The 21066-nt window shown below is 52.9% G+C and overlaps 1 protein-coding gene across 1 annotated transcript; it reads right to left on the bottom strand.

Annotated features, from left to right (window-relative positions):
• Positions 1 to 338: 338 nt before the first annotated feature.
• Positions 339 to 5862, bottom strand: LOC149328791 (uncharacterized). The gene is made up of 2 exons (XM_089559743.1): positions 4268 to 5862; positions 339 to 451 (listed from the first exon to the last, which is right to left on the bottom strand). The coding sequence occupies exons 1-2, from the start codon at positions 5426 to 5428 to the stop codon at positions 386 to 388; spliced, it is 1227 nt and encodes a 408-aa protein (XP_089415869.1). The 5' UTR covers positions 5429 to 5862; the 3' UTR covers positions 339 to 385.
• Between the last annotated feature and the right edge of the window lie 15204 nt (positions 5863 to 21066).

Genomic DNA, 21066 nt, shown 5'->3' with positions numbered 1-21066 from the left:
TAAAGTTTTCTTCCTCTTGGCGTTTGCAACGTTTTACATTCCGATCATTATAAGGAAAGGAATGGCGAACGCGCACGCGGCGAGGCACGCCACCTGAGTGTAGTGAGGTCACTTCCTCCTCACGCATGCTCAGCCAACACCCTCTAGAGAAAACTTCTTTAGAGGGTGTTGGCTCAGCACGGCTCTCCAGAGAGAGAGAGAGAGAAAACTTTATTTACAGAGGAATTCTGGGCACGCCCCAGGGTCCCCGCACGACCCCACTGCACTCAAGTGTTTATGTTCCGAAGGTCCATAACACTGGCAGCACGGCCGGTGGCGATGGTCTGCACGGCCGGGTCCTCCGAGCGCAGCAGGGTCTCCCAGTCCTCCCAGGTCTTGAGGTTCTCTAGGTCCCGCGGGGGAGGGTCCGCCGGGCAGAGGGAAATGATGTGGAGGGAAGAGGCGACGGGTTCTGGGCATAGAGTGCATGCCGGAGTGGGGAAGGAGGGATGATAATGGGCTAGGGTAAGGGGTGAAGGAAGTGTGTGTGTCTGTAGTCTGCGCCAGAGTGTTGCGTGTTTGTTATCTAGGGAGGGGTGGGGCGGGGGGTAGAGCTGGCGTAAGGCTCTGTGCGCCTGGGTCAGCTCACTGAATGAGTGCATGCGCTCCTACGTGAATCCCCGATCAGAGGCCACCTGAGCCCGGTTTAAAGAACCTCGGGCTAAAAGGTTGGCGGCCTCGTTTCCGGGATTCCCGGAGTGCGCGGGCACCCATATCAGCTCCACTTGGCGGGGCGGGTGGGCATCGGGCGAGTCCAGTATGCCAAAAGCAGGGACATGGACTCGGCCTCGAGCAAAATTTAGAATCGCAGTTTTAGAATCGCTTAAAATGTACCGGGCTTCCGTGCGGGTTATAGCAAGGGCAATGGCGGCTTCCTCTGCAGCCTCTGGGGACGTGTCTGGAGGGAGAGGTAGTGTGAGGAGGGCGGATAAAGAGGAGTCCACCACAGCTGCTGTCGCTTCATCACCCGTGCAGCCAGCGTCCACCCACACGGCGTCCGGCTGGGGGCCGTACGCTCGATGAAGTGCCTTCGCACGGGCTCTGCGGCGCTGCTAATTGTGGGACGGGTGCATATTCCTCGGGAGCGGCCTGATGAGGAGCTCTCGGTGAAGGGATCGTGGGATGGCGAGGAGGGTTGGGTCGTTGGCCGGTATTTTGATTCCGAGGGTGTTTAGGATATACCGACCTGTGGAGGTTTGTGTGAGCCTGATGTATTGGGCCTGTCGGTGGGCCTCCACCAGTTCCCCGATCGTATTGTGGAGGCCCAGGCCTAGTAATGTGTCTGTGGGTGTGTTGAGGGGAAGGTGAAGTGCTACCTTGAATGCCTTGCGAATCAAAGCATCCAAAGCGTTTATGTCATGTTTGGATAGGTGTAAATATGGGGTAGTGTACAGCACACGGCTGAGGACAAAGGCATGAATGAGGCGACATAGGTCGCGCTCCTTCATGCCTCTACGACGTCCCGAAACCCTGCGGACGAGGTGCGATATCGCGCCTACAACCTGCTTGAGTTTCTTGAGGGTGGTGGTGTTTTTGCCATCGTTCTGGATGTGCAGGCCCAATACACGGAGGGTTCCAACCTCAGGTACCGGGTCACCATTCAGTTCAATGGCAATGGGGGAGCGGGGGCAGCGGTGGTTCTTAGGCCGGATGGGGAAGAGTTCGAACTTCTCTGGGGAGCAAGACAGTCCGATGGTCCGTGCGTTATTTTGGGTGAGGGTGGCTGCTTCCTGTAAGGTGTTCTCTATGTCACCGTCACTACCGTGAGTGGTCCACAGGGTGATATCGTCGGCATAAAGAGTGTGCTTCAGGTGGGGAGTAGTGGCCAATTTTCGGGCGAGGGGGATGAGGGTAATGTTAAAGAGAAAGGGAGAAAGGACGGACCCTTGAGGGGTGCCGATACTCTGAAGAGTGTAGGAGGGGGAAGACAGAGGGCCGAAGTGTATCTCAGCTGTGCGGTCAGTGAGGAATGCTTGAATGTAGGCATACGTGCGCACACCCACATTCAAGGGGGATAGAGCAGTCATGATCGCCTGATGTTCAATGCGATCAAAAGCTTTGGAGTGATCCAAAGCTAAGACTGCCTTGGTGTGACCCGGAAGAAGCGGGTCGAAAATGTCGTGTGAGAGTTGCAGCATAGCGTCCTGTGCGGATAGATGGGGGCGAAACCCTACCATGCTATGCGGGTAAAGATTGTTGTCCGCCATGTGACTGGTGAGTCTCGCTAACACAACATGCTCTAGGAGCTTCCCAAGGCATGAGGTTAGCGAAATAGGGCGAAGGTTTTGAAGTGTAAGTGGTTTGTTGGGTTTAGGTATGAATATTACCTTTGCGTGGCGCCAGGACTGCGGGAGGTTACCCTCGCTCCAGCACTGGTTGAAGTATTTCGTAATGTGGGTGATCGATTGGTCATCCAGATTACGGAGCATGGAGTTTGTGATTTGGTCTGCACCAGGTGCGGAGTTGGCGCGGAGAGTCAGGAGGGCCGCTCTGACTTCCGTCTCCGTGATGTCGGTGTCGAGTGTTGGATTTGCTTCTCCTGTGTAGTGCGGTAGAGGAATGGGGCCGCCTGGAGATGTGTACATGGTTCGAAGTGTGTCTAGAAGGGTGCTGGGATCGTAAATGTGTTCATGTGTGAGGCGTGTCACGTGGTGCTGTGTTGCTGATTTGGTGCGCGTGGGGTCAATGAGGTGTCGGAGGAGTTGCCATGCGCGTTTGCTGGACAGGTTTCCGGCGATACCGTCACATATCTGTCCCCAGTTGGATCGGCAGAGCTCCTCAGAGTGCTGGTGGATTTGTGTCTGCAGCGCGGCCAGCCGCTTCTTAAGCGTTCTGTTGTGTTTGTTGCCTTTCCGGCGTTCTAGGATGCTGTGATAAGCCTCCCAGAGGTGGGCTAGGCGTGTGTCAAGGGTAGGTGTTTCGGTTGTAGTTTCAATGTCTCGCGTGTTGTGGTGAACGTCATGCTTGAGTGACTGCACCCATTCGTCGATGTCTGCGATGGGAGTGTCTGGGAGGGCGGTGCGTACAGCGCGAAAGGCATCCCAGTTAATGAGTTTGTGTGTTGTATTTGCGTGACGGGGTGCTTTGTACGGGCCAGTGATTTGTATAATGTAATGATCACTGCCCAGTGTATGTTGTGTTCTGTTCCAGGTAACGCCGCGGATACAGCGGCTCAGCGTCAGGTCCGGACTGGTGTCCATGCTGACACTGTTGCCGATCCTCGTAGGCGTCTGAAACGTGTTGTGCACAGTGAGTTGGAGGTTCTGCAGGAGCAGCCAGAGCCTGCGACCTCGATGTGTCGTGGTTGTGTATCCCCAGTCAGTATGCTGACTGTTGAAGTCCCCGCCGATGAGTAGGGGATGTTTCCCTGCTAGATGATGTAGGTCTCGCAGAAGTGATTCTAGCGAGGCCATCGGCTGGGACGGGGGTGGTATATGTTTGCTATAAATATGGAAGAAAGGGAATGTGTGTGATGTATAAGTTCAGTGATCACGCAGGGCGTCTCAGACGTGATGTGATGAGTTTTGTAGGTGAGGCTGCGGTGGACAAGTGTGGACGCCCTGGGTGTGTTAGTGGTATCTGAATGTGTAGATGTGTAGGAGGGGAGGGTTGCCCGGTGTGCAGTCTCCTGTAGAAGTAGTGTGTGGGGCGTGGGTGTGATGGTGGGAAGGAGAAGTTGCAGAGGCGCGCGCTTTGCCCGGAAGCCGCGGCAGTTCCAAGTTAAAATGGGTAGATAATTAGTGTTCCCCCCCGCCATATTGGATGGTAGGGGGATTGAGGATGGAAGTAAGACGGGTGTCAATTGGTATGTGTGGCTCAGGATAGGTGGTTTGTGCTTGCGGAGGAAGGATGGGGGGAGTGGAGGGCGTGTAAGTTGGGTGAAGCGATGGTTAAAATTATGTTCCAAGAGTTCCATCATCTTGGTAAGCATAGCGTCCATGCGCTGCTCAAGTTTTTCGGTGAGGGTGGCGGCAAGGTGATTGAATCTGGCCTCGAGGCGTGCGTCTAGCTCTTTTAGTTTGTGGTCAAATTTAGCTTCGAGTGCTGCTAATTTAGCGTCTATTTCTGAGGGTACGGGAGGGGGTGGGGCGTCTGTGGTGCGTTGTTTCTTTGCGGGAGGGGTGCTCGATGTGTCTGTGGATGATGGGGTCGAGTTAATGACAGCGGGTGCGGGTTTAGGGGGCATGGAGGGGGCGGGGGTGCTAAGGAGGGAGGAAAGGCGGCTTACCTCTTCACGCAAGGCCTTGAGCTCCTGGTCTCTCGGATCTGCCTGGGAGGACTGGGGTGGTGGGGGATGACGGGTAGCCTTGCCAGAAACGCGGTCTGCCCAGGTGAGACGCGTGGCGTTCTTGCTGCCATTCTGCCGGCTTGTAGAAGGCGACCGGGAAGTCGTCGAACTGCGTCTGCTGGCTGTGCCTGGTTGATCGCAGCGGGAAAGCCGCGATGTATCCGGAGGATAGAGAGCGTTCTTCGGAGACGCTAGTTTGCGGCCCCGTCCCTTGCAGTTCCCGGTGCCGGTCATATGAGGGCCGCCGCAGAGAATGCAGCTGGGAGTGCATGAGGGCACATCTTCCTTTGGGTGGGACTGCCCGCAGCGGGGGCACTTATGAGACCTTGGATGGACGCACACATCCGTCCGGTGACCTGGGACGCGGCAGTTCGTGCAGGCGTCTATATGCCCTCGGTACGGTGTGCATCTGTGGAGGGCTCCTCCATAAAGAACTGCGCGTGGGACAGGTCCAGCCCGGAAAGTTATTAAGATGGAACGCGTAGAGCCCATTCGGCGGGCGTCCACGATGAGGGCGTCTGGGTTGCCGGTGAGCAGGTCTTGCAGGAGCTCTGACGGGGTCTCATTCCAATAAGCATTGGAGATGACTCCGCGTACTGCTCCGTCCGGCGGGGCTATGTAAGGTGCTACGGCGAATTCCTTGCCTTGGTGTGTGATGGTGTTCACCCGAACCAGAGCGAGCGCGTCATCCTTTAGGGGCGTGCTTACGGTGCAGGTGTTGTTGACCGGGTGTACCCTGATTTGGGTACGCGCTGGCTCCTTAAGCTGGGACGCCGCTTGGAGGATGGCCTCTCGTAGTTGTCGGGGTGGAAGCAGGTCCAGCTGCAGCCCGCCTCGTGATCTAAAAACGATCTTGTAATCTGCAGCAGGAAGCGGTGGCTGCTGCCGCGAACGCTGCGCAGCTGTGCGCGTTGCTTGCAGGTGCGCTGACTTTTCAAGGCATGGAGACTTGGGGGTACCGGTAGCAGAGGCTGCGCCCTCCTGGCGTCGGGTTGTTGAAGGGACGTCGTTGGAGCGGGCAGGCACACTAAGAATGTGCGTCCAGTCCCTTGGGTCGTAGTCGTTGGGGTTTAGAACCTCTCCCTGCACCTGCACCTCCATGATGGCGTTGGTGGCGGAAGCGTCCGTCGGAGTAGGCCTAGCTCCCAGCGGAGAGAGGCCTAGCTCAGGCGGAGAGGTCACAGAAGAAAGGGCCGTGGGTGCCCGAAAAATGGCGTAGGCGGGCCAAAAATTGATGGCGTGCAGCGCTCACATTCGCAGATCCGTGGGTGGTGAAATTTTGGCTGATGATGCTGGCGATTGGCGAATTCCGCTGTCTTTGTGCGGAGCCGATGTGGGGTGCGTCTGTACTACACGGCCCCCTAGCGGCCAATCGCTCTCCAGAGCCACTCGAAACTGTTCAACTTTGGCCAGTGTAGCTCACGCTACAAAATAAGGTCATGGTGTTTCTGGGTGGCAACCCACATTTTATGCACTTGTTGAGCCCTCAGTGATGAAGTTCCTTTATGCGTTTGTTTCGGTTTTCGAGACGCCATTCACTGCAACGTCCTGCTGTGTAGTGACCTGATGTTGCTGATTTGTAGAGCCTTGCAACCTTAGCCTTCGACGCGAGGTTTGCGTCTTGGGTGTCCCCTGTCACCGGGTCCGGTCGTTGGTACCGCTCCTGTGAGGTGTTGCCTCAACCCACGCATCCGCGGTTACGCACGTGACACTTCTGTCCGTGTCGAACAGCGAAAGCTTCCGTCGAGCCACCGTCGCCACATATGCGGCACTGTCCGGTGCGGAGCTTAACGCCTCCAAGAGCCACGCCCTCCGCTTCGCTCTGCCATGATTGAAGGAGAGACATGGCAAGGGCCTTTGCACGGCAATAGGCGTAGTCAGGCTGATGATGATGATGATGATGAGGATCTTTAGGTGCACTAATATCTCTCTGCACTCGCACGCGTTGAGGCTTTCGCCTCCATCGTAACGCGGCCGCCGCGCCGGGTTCGAACCTGGGCACGCTGGACCAGCAGCCGAGCGCCGAACCGAACGTGATCGCGCTCTTTCTGCAGATGACATTACGGCCTGGACCACGCATGGTAACGTGGGCCACATGGAATCCTGCCTGCAAGCAGTGGCGACCATAGTCCACGACTACGCGGCCTACTGCGGAATCCAATGCGCTCCAGCTAAATCTGAAATTGTGCACGTACGTCCCGCACCTTGGGACACAACTCCGCTGCGCATCAGTCTCCCCTCGGGACTGATCCGGGAGGCCAAGGAGGTCAGCGTCCTTGGTCTGTTCATGCACCCCCAACGTAGAGTCGACACCACCCTGGCGAAACTTCGCACCGCGGGAGGCCAGGTGGGCCGCATAGTCCGCGGGGTGTCCAACAAGCGGGGCGGATTACGAAGCAAGGATGCACTGCGGCTTGCCCATGCTTTCGTAACGAGTAGAGTCCTCTGCTCAACTCAATATTTTCAGCTGCGCAAACACGATGCCGACGAACTGGAGGTCATCCAACGGAAAGTCATGAAGCGGGCTCCAGACCTCCCGGTTGCCACATCCAACAAGAAACTTCTGGCTTTGGGCACGGTGAACAAACTCCGGGAGCTTCGAGAAGCCTACATAGTCGACCGATACACGCGTCTTGCACAGACCACGTCCGGTCGCCGCCTCTTGGACCGGCTACGCATCAAACACGACTACCACATGGAGGAAAGAGAGTGCCAGAACCGTGAAGACGAGCCATTCGGGTCCGACCCCTTCCACGCAACATGTCCAGCGAAGACCATAGCGGTAGGCGCCATGCGCGCGCGGAAGCGTTGACGTGATACTATAGTTACAACAACTTTTATTACGTGAGCGCTGCCGGCTGACACCACGGGGGGTGGTACACTGCTGCAGTCGTGCACAATACAAGCACAGTTAACAGGCTCACTTTCAAAGCCTACAGTGCAACACAGGCGGAGGAGTTTGCCATTGCTCTGGCTCTCAATAATCCGAAGTGGAAACACATCATCACCGACTCGTGAGGGGCCTGTCTTAACCAGGAGCTGGGATGGCCTACCCCGCTTGCCTGGCGCATACTGCAGTATAGCTGCCGATGCGAAGATCCAGTTCCCTGCCCTTGGAAGCCTACTTCCAATCAGACAATCTGGCCCTTACATTCAAACACATAACCGACTACTACAAGGAGGACCAGCGGCGCTATCAGGCTGGATCGGAAGGAACTGGAAGGGACTGGATCGCGTTGACGAGCGCCTCCGCATCAAATTTCTTGCTAACACTTTACTGTCCCCGGCGGTGCTTAAATATTTCAACACATTCTTTGATGGGCATACTGAAAAAAATTGCGCAGAAAACACGAGGACAAAGCAAAGACAAGACAAGGACGAGCGCTAACTCACAACTGAAGATTTAGTCCGAAACACATGCACATATAAACAGGAAAAAACAAAACGAACCATACCAATCTGATATCAAGAACATCACATGTCACCCCCTATGTACCCCAGTGATTTTCATGGGGCCTGCCATTTCTATGGGGAGGTGGCTGACACCTCCCCACCCCCACCCCACAAGAGAGGACTGGGAAGCGGCCCTGCTCGGCTGTCAAGACCTAAAGACTCAAAGGGGTTGGTTCAAAAGACGCGGGCGGCGTTGCTTGCCAATGGCGCCCCGGAATAGAGGGCTCCGCCTAGTAGAGTGACGGGGAAGGGCTAATAGGGCCCTACCCCAATCACCGCACTGTACAAATTTAGCCGAGAGTAAATGTTTTTTGCCACCATCACCACCATAACCGAGCGCTCTAGCCGTCGCGGCTAGTCGCTTCGAGGTTTTGCGGGTGGGACTTTGAAAAATTTCTACCTCTGCGTACAGTGAGGGTCAGGTTTAACAGCTAATGTTCGACTACCAATACCTTCAGAGCAGTGCCTGGGGAGGACAAAGACAGTGTGGCCATGCAGTGATATTGCTCCATCAGAGCTCCATGGCGACACCGCTGCCAGCTGCTGTATTACTAGGGGTAAGCGCCCAAGTGGACTTCCATAAAGGTGGAGTGGAAAGTTTCCCCTACGTCCTTATATATAATTTCATAACACAAGACAAAATTCTGGTGGCCAAACTGCTCATTGTTGCGCAAGCCCGCGCTATGTCACCTCACCAACGCAGAAGAATGCCAGAAAAGGAGGTTACAGAAGCCTGGTGCTACTTTCGAACTTATGCCGCCCCGTAGAAAAGATCACTGGAAAACACTTTCGAGTCCATGGCAAATGGCACCGTTGGAGTTTTCTAAATTGCATTGCGAGTATGATACTTGCATACAGCTCTAAATAATGGTGTCAGTCACACGTAGTATATAAGAACGACGCTGCAAAAAATATTATCAATAATAAATAATTAAGCGTCGTGAAGTGAGGCTTCTTCATCAACAGTGCTACGACGCGTCTAAAATACTACCTAATTCGCTATGATAAGGGTTGCATCTGAGCGGTGCCAACTGAACAAGGGTGGAAAACATTATAGCTTTTCGCTCTTATTCTGCTGAAACCAAGGGGAACATTTTCTCACAGCTGTAGTAAGCTGAAGTAAAACTGTAGACGAGCTTTTGCGACGTTTTGCTCCATTCTAGTATCCAGCAGTAGGCTACAGTTTCCCAAACCAACGCTTGCACCTGTATTCGAACAAAAATACTAGCATACATAAAAGTTTCGTTGCACGAATTCTGTCATAAGTTTGCCATAGACGATGTTTTTCAAGCTTTGTGTTATAGGTGGTCAAAACCATAGGCTGTAAAATGCTGTTGTTATTCTACATGTATAGTTGTGGGAATACTTTGTGCTAAAGCGAAAGCTTTACTGGCCTACACAAGCCAAGGTAATCGGCGCCACAGTTTCACCCTCAAGTGGAGCAGTGGCGGAGGTGTAGCACCCGCACGACATACCATACTCGACGAAGCTGCAACCGCGCTGCCAGCTGCTGACCACTGCGCCGACCGCCTCCTTGGAAGCTCAACTAATCGCGCGACTCGCCTTTTCTGAAAAAAGGAGGCGGCGCGAGAGCTTTCGCATTGTAGTTGTCGGTATGGACGAAGCGAGTCGCTCATAGCCGCCTAAGTCGTCGGGACGATTTTGCTATGCCACTCTTAGCTGAGCTTAAGTGCCACCATTCTGAGGTGCCGAATGAAATGAAAATGATCTTGCTTCGCCACATCATCGGATACGAGTAGGTTGACTATAAACGTAATAGAAAACGAGTCGTACTATAAACCCAATGGAGTATAAATTCCTGTGTGAAGAGAGAAGGAGTGCCGCGAACGACCAAAGGAAGCCAGAGGCCAGCGAATCAAGACCGCCCTCAGCAACGTTAAAGGTGGAAACAGCAGCAACAGCGGCATACGCGACAGCAGGCGCCGCAGCTGCGGTGACTAGAGAAGACGGCCGCGGTGGTTCAGCTCCGAGGGAGACCCATGACAGCCGCTCGGGATCCCGCTCATTACGGAACCGTTCGTGGTCCCAGTCGTTACCCCCCTCCCCCGGCCTGTCCCTATGGGGACGAATAGCAGCATAAGAACGAAGAAACCGGATCTTCCCTGGAAAGTAGCATTAGGGTCAGCTGGAAAGCCGATGCTCCCGGGGCTGCTTCGCATTCGGGTGGGAATGGTAACAAAAACAACAGCAATATATACAACGGACGCAGTCGGGACGTTGAGCATAGAGACGCGGAGAGAGTAGCACTTGAGAGCAAACTAGAACTTCTCGCGTTAAACATAACGAGTTGGAACGCCAAATTGGGGAACTGACAAAGATAGTTCACGAACTAAAATCCAATGTCCCCCCCCCCCGCCCGCTGTCGAACGCTACACAAACGCACTCCTCGCAGCAACTGAACGACTAGGAATGCTCAAACTTTAAAGCATAATTAAACACATCATGCACCAAATTATGCAACACATGATGCGACAACTGATGTATCAGATACAAGGACAGCTAGCAGAGCTGAGAAGTGCCTTACGCCAACAGAAACACAGGGGCAAACAAGGAAAAGGTACCACCGCCTTGCGTTAGCAGCTCTCGCCAATCCATCAAAGTCCCTAGGAACAAACAATTCCACCAGCTCAAAACCTAAATTATGGGTAACACGAACCAAACCAAGCCAGGCATCTTAGACATATTGCAGTGGAACTGCAAGGGCTACCGCAAGAAACGAGGCCTCATCAAACAATTCATTGACACGCAACTTACACCGCCTGAGGTTTTCGCACTTCAAGAAACGGGGGCGACACCCACTCTCACAGGATACACATACTACGAAGCCAAAATGAAGGGAAAGACAGCCATCTTAGTGAGCAAGGTAGTCATAGCCATCAATCACGACAGCATAGCCGATACTGACGTAGAGCATGTGATAGTAGAGATCGTACCGAAAGCGAAAAGGAGGAAGTGTGTTCAACGTCAACGTGCACAGCCCGGCGAAGCAAAGAAAAGCAAAAAATTTTCAACTTTTCACGGTGGCCACAAACCAACGAAAAACAATACGCTAATCATCTTGAGGGACATCGACGCCATGGCCAAGAGTTGGGGGAACCAAAAAGCCAAAGTTGAAGGTAAAACGCAAGCCAAGGTTGTGGAACAGTTCAAGTGCAACGTGCTCAACTACCCAGCAACCCCTACCAGGGTTGGAAATATCGTCAGCATCGACACCTGCCCCGACCTCACATTCGTAAGAGGAATCGGTTAAACAGAACTGGAGAACCTATCGGAAAATTTAGGCAGCGACCACTACATACTTGAGACGCATGTAACCTCAGACAGGCTGAGACAGCAGTTGGGCACTGCAAAAATAACGGACTGGAATGCGTTCATGTGAAAGTAACCTTACCAAGAATGGCATATAGTCCATAGAGGAATGGGGAACCATGCTAAGAGATACGCAACACAAGTACACCAAAAGCATAAACCAAACAGCGGAAACACCCGAGGTGGACGGTCGGCTCCTCAAACTCAGGGATGGTAGGCGCAGTCTCACTAGGACATTGAAAAAAACAAAATCATAAAAGAAAACTCAAGCTTAAGGTCGTCGAAATTACAGCGAAAGCAGAGCAATACGCCAGACAGATGGCAAAAAAAAATTGGCTGCAATTCATAGATTGTCTTAGTGGGGCGCTAAGCTCGACACGGACTTGGCATATCCTTACAGAGCTCCTTGATCCGTCTAAGACAAAAACAGAAAACAATACAGCCATATACCAGTTGATTTCCCAATTCGGCACTGACCTGGAACTCGTATACAAAGTGCGCGCCAAATATTTTGGTAGCACGAACCCGCCGACCTAGGCAGGGGAGTACCGGGGGGACGCTAACGCTAATCTCGACAGGCCGATCATAAGAGAAGGGGTCTACGCGGCCATACGAAAAGCCACCAGAAATACGGCCGCGGGTGCGGTTAAAATAAATAACGCACTTGCAAGCAACCTCAGCGAGGCGCTGGTGGTGGTGAAAAACATTTATAATGCAATAAATATTTACAGAGAGGTGATTGGGGTAGGCCCTATTGGCCCTTTCCCCTAACAATACTAGGTGGAGCCCCTATTCCGGGGCCCCATTGGCAAGCAACGCCGCCCGCGTCCGGTGAACCAAGGCCTTTTGGGTCTTTAGGTCCTGACAGCCGAGCAGGGCCGCCTCCCAGTCCTCTCTGGTGGGGTTGGGGTTGGGGGGGATAGATGGGTTTGACTGACACGCCCAAACCATGTGGAAGGTGTCAGCGACCTCCTCACAGAACCGACTTTCTCACCAAACACTGGGAAGATGAAAGAGTTCCCGAGGATTGGAAACATGCCAAAGTGGTGATGATACCCAAGCCAGGCAAGAAACTGCAGATAGAAACCCTCAGACCGCTCTCGCTTGCGTCATGCCTGGGAAGACTATACAATAGTGTGGTAGCGCAGAGCCTTCTAAAATACATGGGACACAACGAACTGATCCCTCACAGCACGTTCGGCTGTAGAGCAAAATTATCAACTGAAGACTTACTTCAGTTATATGACGAAGTACTTCGGAACGTTCCTATTGACAGAGAAAACTTAATAATGGCCTTAGACATCAAAAGGGCTTTTGACAATGTGAGCTACGAAGCAATCCTTACGGGCCTGGACAACCTGAACTGCGGGCGAAGTATTCACAGCTACGTCAAAGCCTTCAAATCAAACAGAACTGCAACATCGGTATAGGAAACCTTCGACCAGAGTAGTTTCGAACACGAGTTCTGCAATCCTGCTTTTTAAGAGTGCGCTATGGTGTTCCCTGCGTGCACTTTCTCCACTGCTCTTCTTGGTAACCAGCGCACTTAAATGTGAAAGTTAAGCCTGCAGAGGTAACAAAAGCATTGCATCTTTTGAAAAGCTGCTTGTGAGAGTTAGTAGCACTCTAAGCTGCTCCTCCTGTGGAGTTGTTTGTTAATATAGCACCGTTCTTAGAATGATATGTGTTACCATTTGTTTTGCACAACTATACAGAGATTTAGTATACAACCCCGAACTGCTCGTGTATCATTCGGTATCAATAAAAATAAAGCAATTAAATGAAAGGAAAGCAAGAGTAACTTTCTCTCTCACAGTGGAGAAAAAATTGGCGGGGACTTAGCTTTTGTTAAGCCAGGTAGGTGTTGTTGTTGCGACTGAGAGAAGTATAAAAGGAAATTGCACGGGCCTGCCAACTGGTAAAACTTGTGTATCTGTTCTCGCTTCGGCAACGCGGCTTCGGCCGCTGATCTGTTTTTTGCGCAGCGTCCGCTCCGGCGGACGCAGTTGTTGCTGCGACGCGTGTCTTTCCTTTCCTCTCTCTCCTTCCTCTGATCTTCTAACTCACCTCTATCTGCACGTGGCAGCGGTGGTGGCTTGGCTCGAGCCAGTAGCAGGCCTGTGCAATTTCCTTTTCATCTTTCTCTCAGTGCCAACAACAACAACTGCCAACTGGCTCAAGCCGAGCCAGCACCGCTGCAACGTGCAGATTGATTGATTGATTGAAAACATCTTTATTTATTCAGTATTTTCAGAACATGTGGGTGGGCCGCCTAGTCCGGTAGTCCATTGGCTGCTGCTGCTGCGGTGGCCCTCCCCACCAGCCAGTGCTGACGGTCAGGATCATCGCTGAGCAGAATAGCCTCCCACTGCTCCTCCGAGGGGTTGGGAATGGGGTCAAGTAAGGGATTAAATTGGCATGCCCACACCATATGGTAGAGGTTAGCTACCTCTCCACAGTGTGGGCACTGCGGAGAGTATAGTGTAGGGTACCACAGGTGTAATTTAGCTGGTGTTGGGTATGTGTTGGTTTGTAGTCTCCTAAGGGTGTTCTCTTCTAACTTATTGAGGGATTTGTGTGGTGTTGGGTACTCCTTTCTGGCTGTTCTGTACGGCGCGAGATTGTCAGTATACACTGCTAAACCTATCAGGTCACGGCACCCTTCATGGTCATCAGGGGGAGACGCCCGGTATAGAAGAGCTCGGGCATGCCTGTGAGCGGCTTCGTTTCCTCCTGGTAGTTCCAGGTGACCGGGAAACCAGATGATTGAGGCTTGGTTGGGTGGATGCTTAGTCAGCAATGACAACCCTGACTTATGAATTAATCCGGAATTGTAGTTGCGACAGGCGTTCTGGGAATCAGTGAGCACAACGGCGTTGGGGTTATATGCTACAGCTAATGCAATAGCTGCCTCCTCTGCGTGAGTGGGGTTAGATGTTTTCACCGAGGCGCAGTTCACCATCGACCCTGAAGGCGTTGAGACTACAATAGTCATGACTCCATTCTGTGGTCCTGCTGCGTCCACGTAAAGGGTGTTAGTCTGCTTGTCCCATTTCTTCTGCAGGGCTTCCCCTCTTGCCTTCCTCCTCTCGATGTTATATGCGGGATGCATATTCCGCGGAATGGGGTGCACGTTGATGCGTCTTCTTACATCGCGTGGGACCTCTTCCCTTTGGTCAATTGTATAGGGCTGATTAACATGGATCTTCTCGAGCAGTTCTCTGCCGGGTGTTGTGAGTGCGAGCCTATTGAGTTGTGAGAGCCATTGTGCTTCCCACATCTCTTTGAGGGTATTATGTATTCCTAGAGCCATGAGCTTGGCCGTTGGCGTGGAGTTCGGTAGCCCCAGTGCCGTCTTGTAGGCTTTCCTGATGAGTGTCTCCAACTTTTCAATTTCCGACCTGGAGAGGTTAAGGAATGCCGTCCCGTACATTATCCGCGAGATCACGAAAGCTTGCACTAAGCGGATGGTGTCCCTTTCCTTCATGCCATGGTGTTTATTTCTGATACGATGTATCATCCGGAGGATTTGCTCGGTGGATGTTGTAAGCTTCTTCATTGTGGTGGTGTTCTGTCGCCCCTGCGGGATATACTGCCCTAGGATCTTGATCTCCGTGGGTTTCTGTACTGGGTGGCTCTCTATATACACCGAGATGTTCTGCAGATAAAAAAGAAAAGAGTTATCGTCATAACGTCACAAGCGCAAACATCACAAGAAAAAAAAGAAAAGAGTTATCGTCATAACGTCACAAGCGCCTCTACGTAATTTCCTTTCGTCTAATTCATTTTAAGGCGAAAGACTTTAATGGCTCATGCTCGCAGTGTCCGTCCATGCTCGCGGAATCGGTCCTTGCGCTGGAATTGTGCAACTGTGGCCTCTCCTCCGCGCAGCGGCGCAACCTCCTGCGTAACTTCCTTTCCCCTAATTCATTTTCTTCACTACGAAGCGGAAGTCTCAGGAATAATTTCGACCACCTGGGGGTCTTTAACGTGCACTGAAATCGCACAGCACACGGGCGCCCCTTGCGTTTCGCCTCCATCGAAACATGGCCGCCGCCGTCGGGTTCAAACCCAGGTACTCCGGCTCGGAGAGAGAGAGAGAAACAACTTTATTGCCATAGATTGGCGGGATTCACGGCAGGTGGGCTTGGTGTGGCTCCCAGGTGGGGGCGACTTCCTGGGCCCACGAAATGAGTGCCAGTTGGATGCTCTTGTCTGGCCTTCTGAGGAGTTGGTTCCATCCGTCTTCGGAGGGAGCTGGCAGTACGGTTCGAGGGGGCGGATTTCCCGCGCGAACCCAGAGGATGTGAGCCTGGGTGGCGATTTCTCCCTGGTAACAATTTTGGCAGACGGGGTCGTATTTCCCGTCTGTGATGAGTGAAAGTCTAGAATGGCTAAGGATGGACTTTGTCTGCAACCTGCGGAGCAAGGTGGCTTGCGCCCGATTCAAGTCGGGGTGTGGAGGCGGGAACTGGCGTCTCATCTCTCTGTAGAGGTTGGTAATTTCGGCAAAGGTCTGGGGAGCCTCGGCAAGAGCGTCTGGGTCCGTGGGGCCGGCCGCCCGGTTGGTTAGTCCTCGGGCTACTCGGTCGACCCCTTCGTTTCCAGAGTTTCCCGCGGGGGCGGGTACCCAGACCTGGTTGATCTTATGGTCGGGAGTGCAGCCGCGAAGGATGCGTGCAGCGGGGTGGCAGATAAAACCTGCCGAGTAATTTTGTATCGCTCTTTTGGAGTCGCTGAGGACTGTGCGCGTACGTGGGTCAGCGATGGCCAGCGCGATGGCGGTTTCTTCTGCCGCTGTCGGAGAGTGAGCTCCTACTGTGGCGGCGGTGACGAGAGTAGATTGTGGCGTGGTTGCACAAGCCACGTATGTGTTTGCACTTTGCAGTGCAGCATCTACGTATATTGTGTGTTCGTCGGCAAGGTATGTGGCATCTAGTGCTCGGGCTTTGAGCTGACGGCGCGTATCAAGGCGGCCAGGTAGCATGTTTTTGGGGATTGGTTTTATATCTAGGCGGCTATAGACCCCTATCGGAATGGGCGTCGTGGGGTGGATGTCGCCTATGGGGTTGATGTTGAGACGGTCAAGTATGAGCCGCCCGTGTTTAGTGCGGGAGAGGCGGTGGATTTGGGCGGTCTTGTGTGCCTCTATGAGTTCTGTGAGCGTGTTGTAGATGCCGAGTTGGAGGAGGTGCTGTGTGCTGGTGTAGTGAGGTAGCCCCAGTGCCGCTTTGTACGCTGAACGTATAATGCTGTTCAAAGCTTCCTCGTCCTTCCGGCGGAGGTGATAGTAGGGGTAGGAGTAGACTATCCTGCTAATGAGGAAAGCTTGCGTGAGCCTACAGAGGTCATCCTCCTTCACACCTCTCCGGCGGGTGCTGATGCGGCGGATAAGGCCGTTGATCTGATTGGCTGTGGTGCGGAGGCAGACGAGCGCCTTACCACTGAGCTGTGTTGTTGTTGTTGTTGCGACTGAGAGAAGGATAAAAAAACCTCTGCCTCTCCCGTAACCGAGAGTAGAGTAAGCATGAAATGTTTACGTGCATAACACGAAGCGTACGCGGACACGACGAGACGCAGGCCTGACAAGAATGTATATGCAGCGCGTTCGAAACTGTCTAAAGTGCGTAGAGGCGAAAGCGTTTTCCGCACCACTTTGCCTATGTGATACTGGTGACGTCAGCACTGGATTACGTCACACATAATTGATGACGAAGTAATGAGAAATTAATAATTAGTGACTAATTACTGATTAATGACTGAATTCTAAGTAACTGCTAAATAATGAAGCTTAAGCTTCGCCTTTAGGATTGGAACGCGACAGCGTGTTGTAGCGCTGCCATACAGCGCACGGAACGCCACCACCCGTTCGGCGCGATGCCTTGCCCTTTGAACGCAACGCTTTTTGAGGAAAGGGAATAGCGCAGTAATTCTCTGTCATCTCGGTGGACACCCGAACCGTACCGTACAGGAAGGGAGGAACGCCACCGCCCGTTCGGGGCGATGCCTTGCCCTTTGAACGCAATGCTTTTTGAGGAAAGGGAATGGCGCAGTAATTCTCTGTCATCTCGGTGGACACCCGAACCGCACCGTACAGGAAGGGAGGAACGCCACCACCCGTTCGGCGCGATGTCTTGCCCTTTGAACGCAACACTTTTTGAGGAAAGGGAACGGCGCAGTAATTCTCTGTCCTCTCGGTGGACACGCGAACCGCACCGTACAGGTAGGGAGGAACGCCACCACCCGTTCGGCGCGATGCCTTGCCCTTTGAACGCAACGCTTTTTGAGGAAAGGGCATGGCGCAGTAATTCTCTGTCATCTCGGTGGACACCCGAACCGCACCATACAGGAAGGGAGGAATGCCACCACCCGTTCAGCACAAGCCTTGCGCTTTGAACGCAACGCTTTTTGAGGAAAGGGAATGGCGCAGTAATTCTCTGTCACCTCGGTGGACACCCGAACCGCACCGTACAGGAAGGGAGGAACGCCACCACCCGTTCGGCGCGATGCCTTGCCCTTTGAACGCAACGCTTTTTGAGGAAAGGGAATGGCTCAGTAATTCTCTGTCATCTCGGTGGACACCCGAACCACACCGTACAGGAAGGGAGGAACGCCACCACCCGTTCGGCGCGATGCCTTGCCCTTTGAACGCAACGATTTTTGAGGAAAGGAAATGGCGCAGTAATTCTCTGTCATCTCGGTGGACACCCGAACCGCGCCGTACAGGAAGGGAGGAACGCCACCACCCGTTCGGGGCGAAGCTACCGGCGCTTGTACGCCGGTCCTGTAGGAGTGCTTAGAGAGTGTAAAATTTCTTACGGTGCCGGGATGCTCTCGTTTCAGTGCCCGGATCAGTATTACAGATCACGTATGACAACGAAGTGTATTGTGGCATGTATGTGCTTTTTGCACGCGTTATTAGAAATCGGAAATTAGAATTCCTTGCATTATCAAATGCACAGCTCGACGGATATCTTGATAAACATTGAGAAGAATCTGGCAGCAGTTATTTTTTGTGACTCGTTTGGAGAGCAACCGGCGCTTGTATGCCGGTACCGTAGGAGGGCTTAGAGAGTCTCGTTGAATCTCGTTAAGTCTCGTACGGTGCCCGGTTGTTCTCGTTTCAGAGCCCGGATGAGTGGAATTCAGTGCCCGGATAAGTGGAATTCAATGCCCGGATGAGTGCTCTCGGTCTCGGCGTGACGTCACCACACTGCCGACAACGGGAGCTAAAAGCATTTCATGCTTAAAAAGTAAATTGCACGAGCCTGCCTACTGCCTCGAGCCGAGCCAACGACTCGCGAGGGGCCTGTCGGAACTACAAGTTGGGCTGGGCTCCCCCGCTTGCCTGGCGCATACTGGAATATAGCTGTCGATCTGAAGATCCAACTCCACGCAACCTGATTTGGGCCCCCGGTCACCAGGGACTCCAGGGAAACGAACAGGCCGATCAGGCCGCCCGCGCACTCTCTCCCCGGGTTATCTCCCTGTCCTTGGAAGGATACTCCCAATCAGACAATCTGGCCATTACATTCAAACAAATCACCGATTACTACAAGGAGGAGCACCGGCGCTACCCGGCCCCTTGTAAGGGTCTGGATCGCGCTGACGAGCGCCTCCTCATCAAAATTCTTACTAACACTGTACTGTGCCCGGCGGTGCTTAAACATTTCAATACATCCTTTGATGGCGCGTGCCAGTTCTGTGGGGAGGTGGCTGACACCTTCCACATGGTTTGGGCGTGTCAGTCAAACCCATCTATCCCCCCCAACCCCAACCCCACCAGAGAGGACTGGGAGGCGGCCCTGCTCGGCTGTGTTGGGTCTGGGGGGAGTTGGGGCTTCTATCCCACCGCTGCCACCAGTTGTTGGCGAAGATGGGTCGGTTCGGCGTCGTTGCTAGCTCGCTGCTGCTGCTGCTCGCTTGACGGAACCGTGGTCAAGCTTCGACACCCGTTCCCACCACCACCAGGACAGGAGTGCCGCCAAGGCAAAGAGTTAAGTGATGGGAGGAAGATTACAAGAGGGTTTATTTACATCTTTTTACATCATGGTTAGAAGTGAGACTCTAGTGAGTTCTGAGAGGCTTGAAGTGAGCTGATCTGCCGCATTCGTTCTCGACATTTATAGCCTTCTCGTTCCCCAAGGTCCCTAGGTTGACGCCCACGCTGGAGTGGGAGGGGCCCAGATCACAAACAACACAAACTTGTGCGCACAAACACACCACTGCACTTAGGGCCACGCCCCCGTCACATGTGGAGTCTGAGGGAGAGAAGGTTGTCGTCGAGGTAGCGTTGACTGGTAGGTGATGGCCTCCGGCCAGTCGAAGGTTTCTGCGGGTCACCGACATCTGCTGATAATCAAAGACACCCGCCGCTCGAGGCCGGACGCAAGGTCACGAAAACGCCGAAAGTGGTTCCTCGTGCTTGGGTCAGAGATGATGCCAGCCAGCTTGTCGCGGTGCTTGGCACACCAAAGAGCAACCGGAGACGAGGCCCTTTGTTCTCTGGCACGGTCACGGCAAATGGAGAAGATAACGTTCGTCTCCCCGAGGCGGCGGCGGCGTTCTACACGTGCAGGTACTTTGTGAAGGGGGTCTGGTTTTGGTCCTGTACTCCAACCGGGCAAACTCCGTAATTGAAGCCAGCTGTCACCTGGGTCCTCTCAGTGCGTGCGGTCCATGGCGGCAGGCCCGAAAGTAATCACGCTGAAGTCGCTCGCAGCAATATACAGTGGAAACAGGTGTGCTGGCTGGTTCCAAACGAGACCCGCTGGCGTCGATCTTAATAGCTCCTCCGCGGCCCGGAAAATCTCGAATGGCCAGCGTTCCCCACCGCTGGGCAGGAAGAGATGGGCTCGCGTCCACGTTGATATCTTGGCTTGCAACATCAACTCCCAAGGCAAACACAAAACACCAAACCACCAACAAAGGAAAGCACAGATGGGACGTTCCAAACAACAAAGCACCGCTCCACGCGCAAGCGCTTGGAATTCACTCAAGACCCACCAGGCTTCCTTTTAGTTCCAAACAAAATCCTGCTCCAGAATGCTGACCCCTCAATTTTGCACGAATTTAGGGTCAAAGCGAGCGTCCGCGTCACATCTGAGGTCGCCAAAGACAGACTGCCACGTTGTACGATAAGCGGTGGTGTGTCAAAGCCTACAAATTTTGAATAGAAACTCCATTCCTTATCAATCAAGCTCTGATCCCTAATACCACCCGAATATCGAAAGTCTGCTTAAAATTTGGCCCACGCTCAGTTTAATCCTCTGGCTCTTCTCAAAGAACCTTGATCGCTCGAGACTGAGAATCAACTGCTCCAGTTAAACTCACAAAAATGCGACTGCTCATCAGAATCCGTACTCCTTCCAGTACTGACGCAAAACTTCTCTTAAACTCATTGTGTCAGGCACCATAACCTATACACAAGCTGCTACAGCTGTTCTCCACAAAATTCAGCACTTTCAGTTCATTCGGTTAATCTCCGAATACCGCAATCGGATAATAACCACGCGCCAGGAAACACGAGTATGCAAATGAGCCCAAATACACGCACTTTCTTTGCCTTTGGCAAGGCATTAGCTACACTGGCGTTAATGTAGCAACAAGATCTTGGTATCTCAACCAAGTCTGACATGTCTGAGTCTACTATCCATACAAAGAAACCTGTGCCAACCTTCACACACAGCAAGACTTGAATGCTCTGAACAGTTCCAACTATGCAGACAGCACATAGTCTACTCACAAATCTTCGCTAAACTCCTGCGAGTGTTCTCATAACTTCGTAGCGTGTCAAATTAACACTCGCAATTCCTAACTCAGACTTTAATCTTTATCTCAATTTTAAGAGAAAACACAGTAACGTCCGATCACTCTAAATCTTTAGCTCAAAACAAAGTAGCCTTTCCCTTCTCGATTTAGCCCACAAAAAAAAAGGAACAAAAAACCAGCTACTT

This window comes from Amblyomma mixtum, chromosome 9, assembly GCF_055824585.1.
Source record: "Amblyomma mixtum isolate Tamu chromosome 9, ASM5582458v1, whole genome shotgun sequence".
Classification (NCBI taxonomy): Eukaryota; Metazoa; Arthropoda; class Arachnida; order Ixodida; family Ixodidae; genus Amblyomma; species Amblyomma mixtum.
Note: the sequence above shows the minus strand (reverse complement) of the source record. Positions and strands in the feature narration are given on the sequence as shown.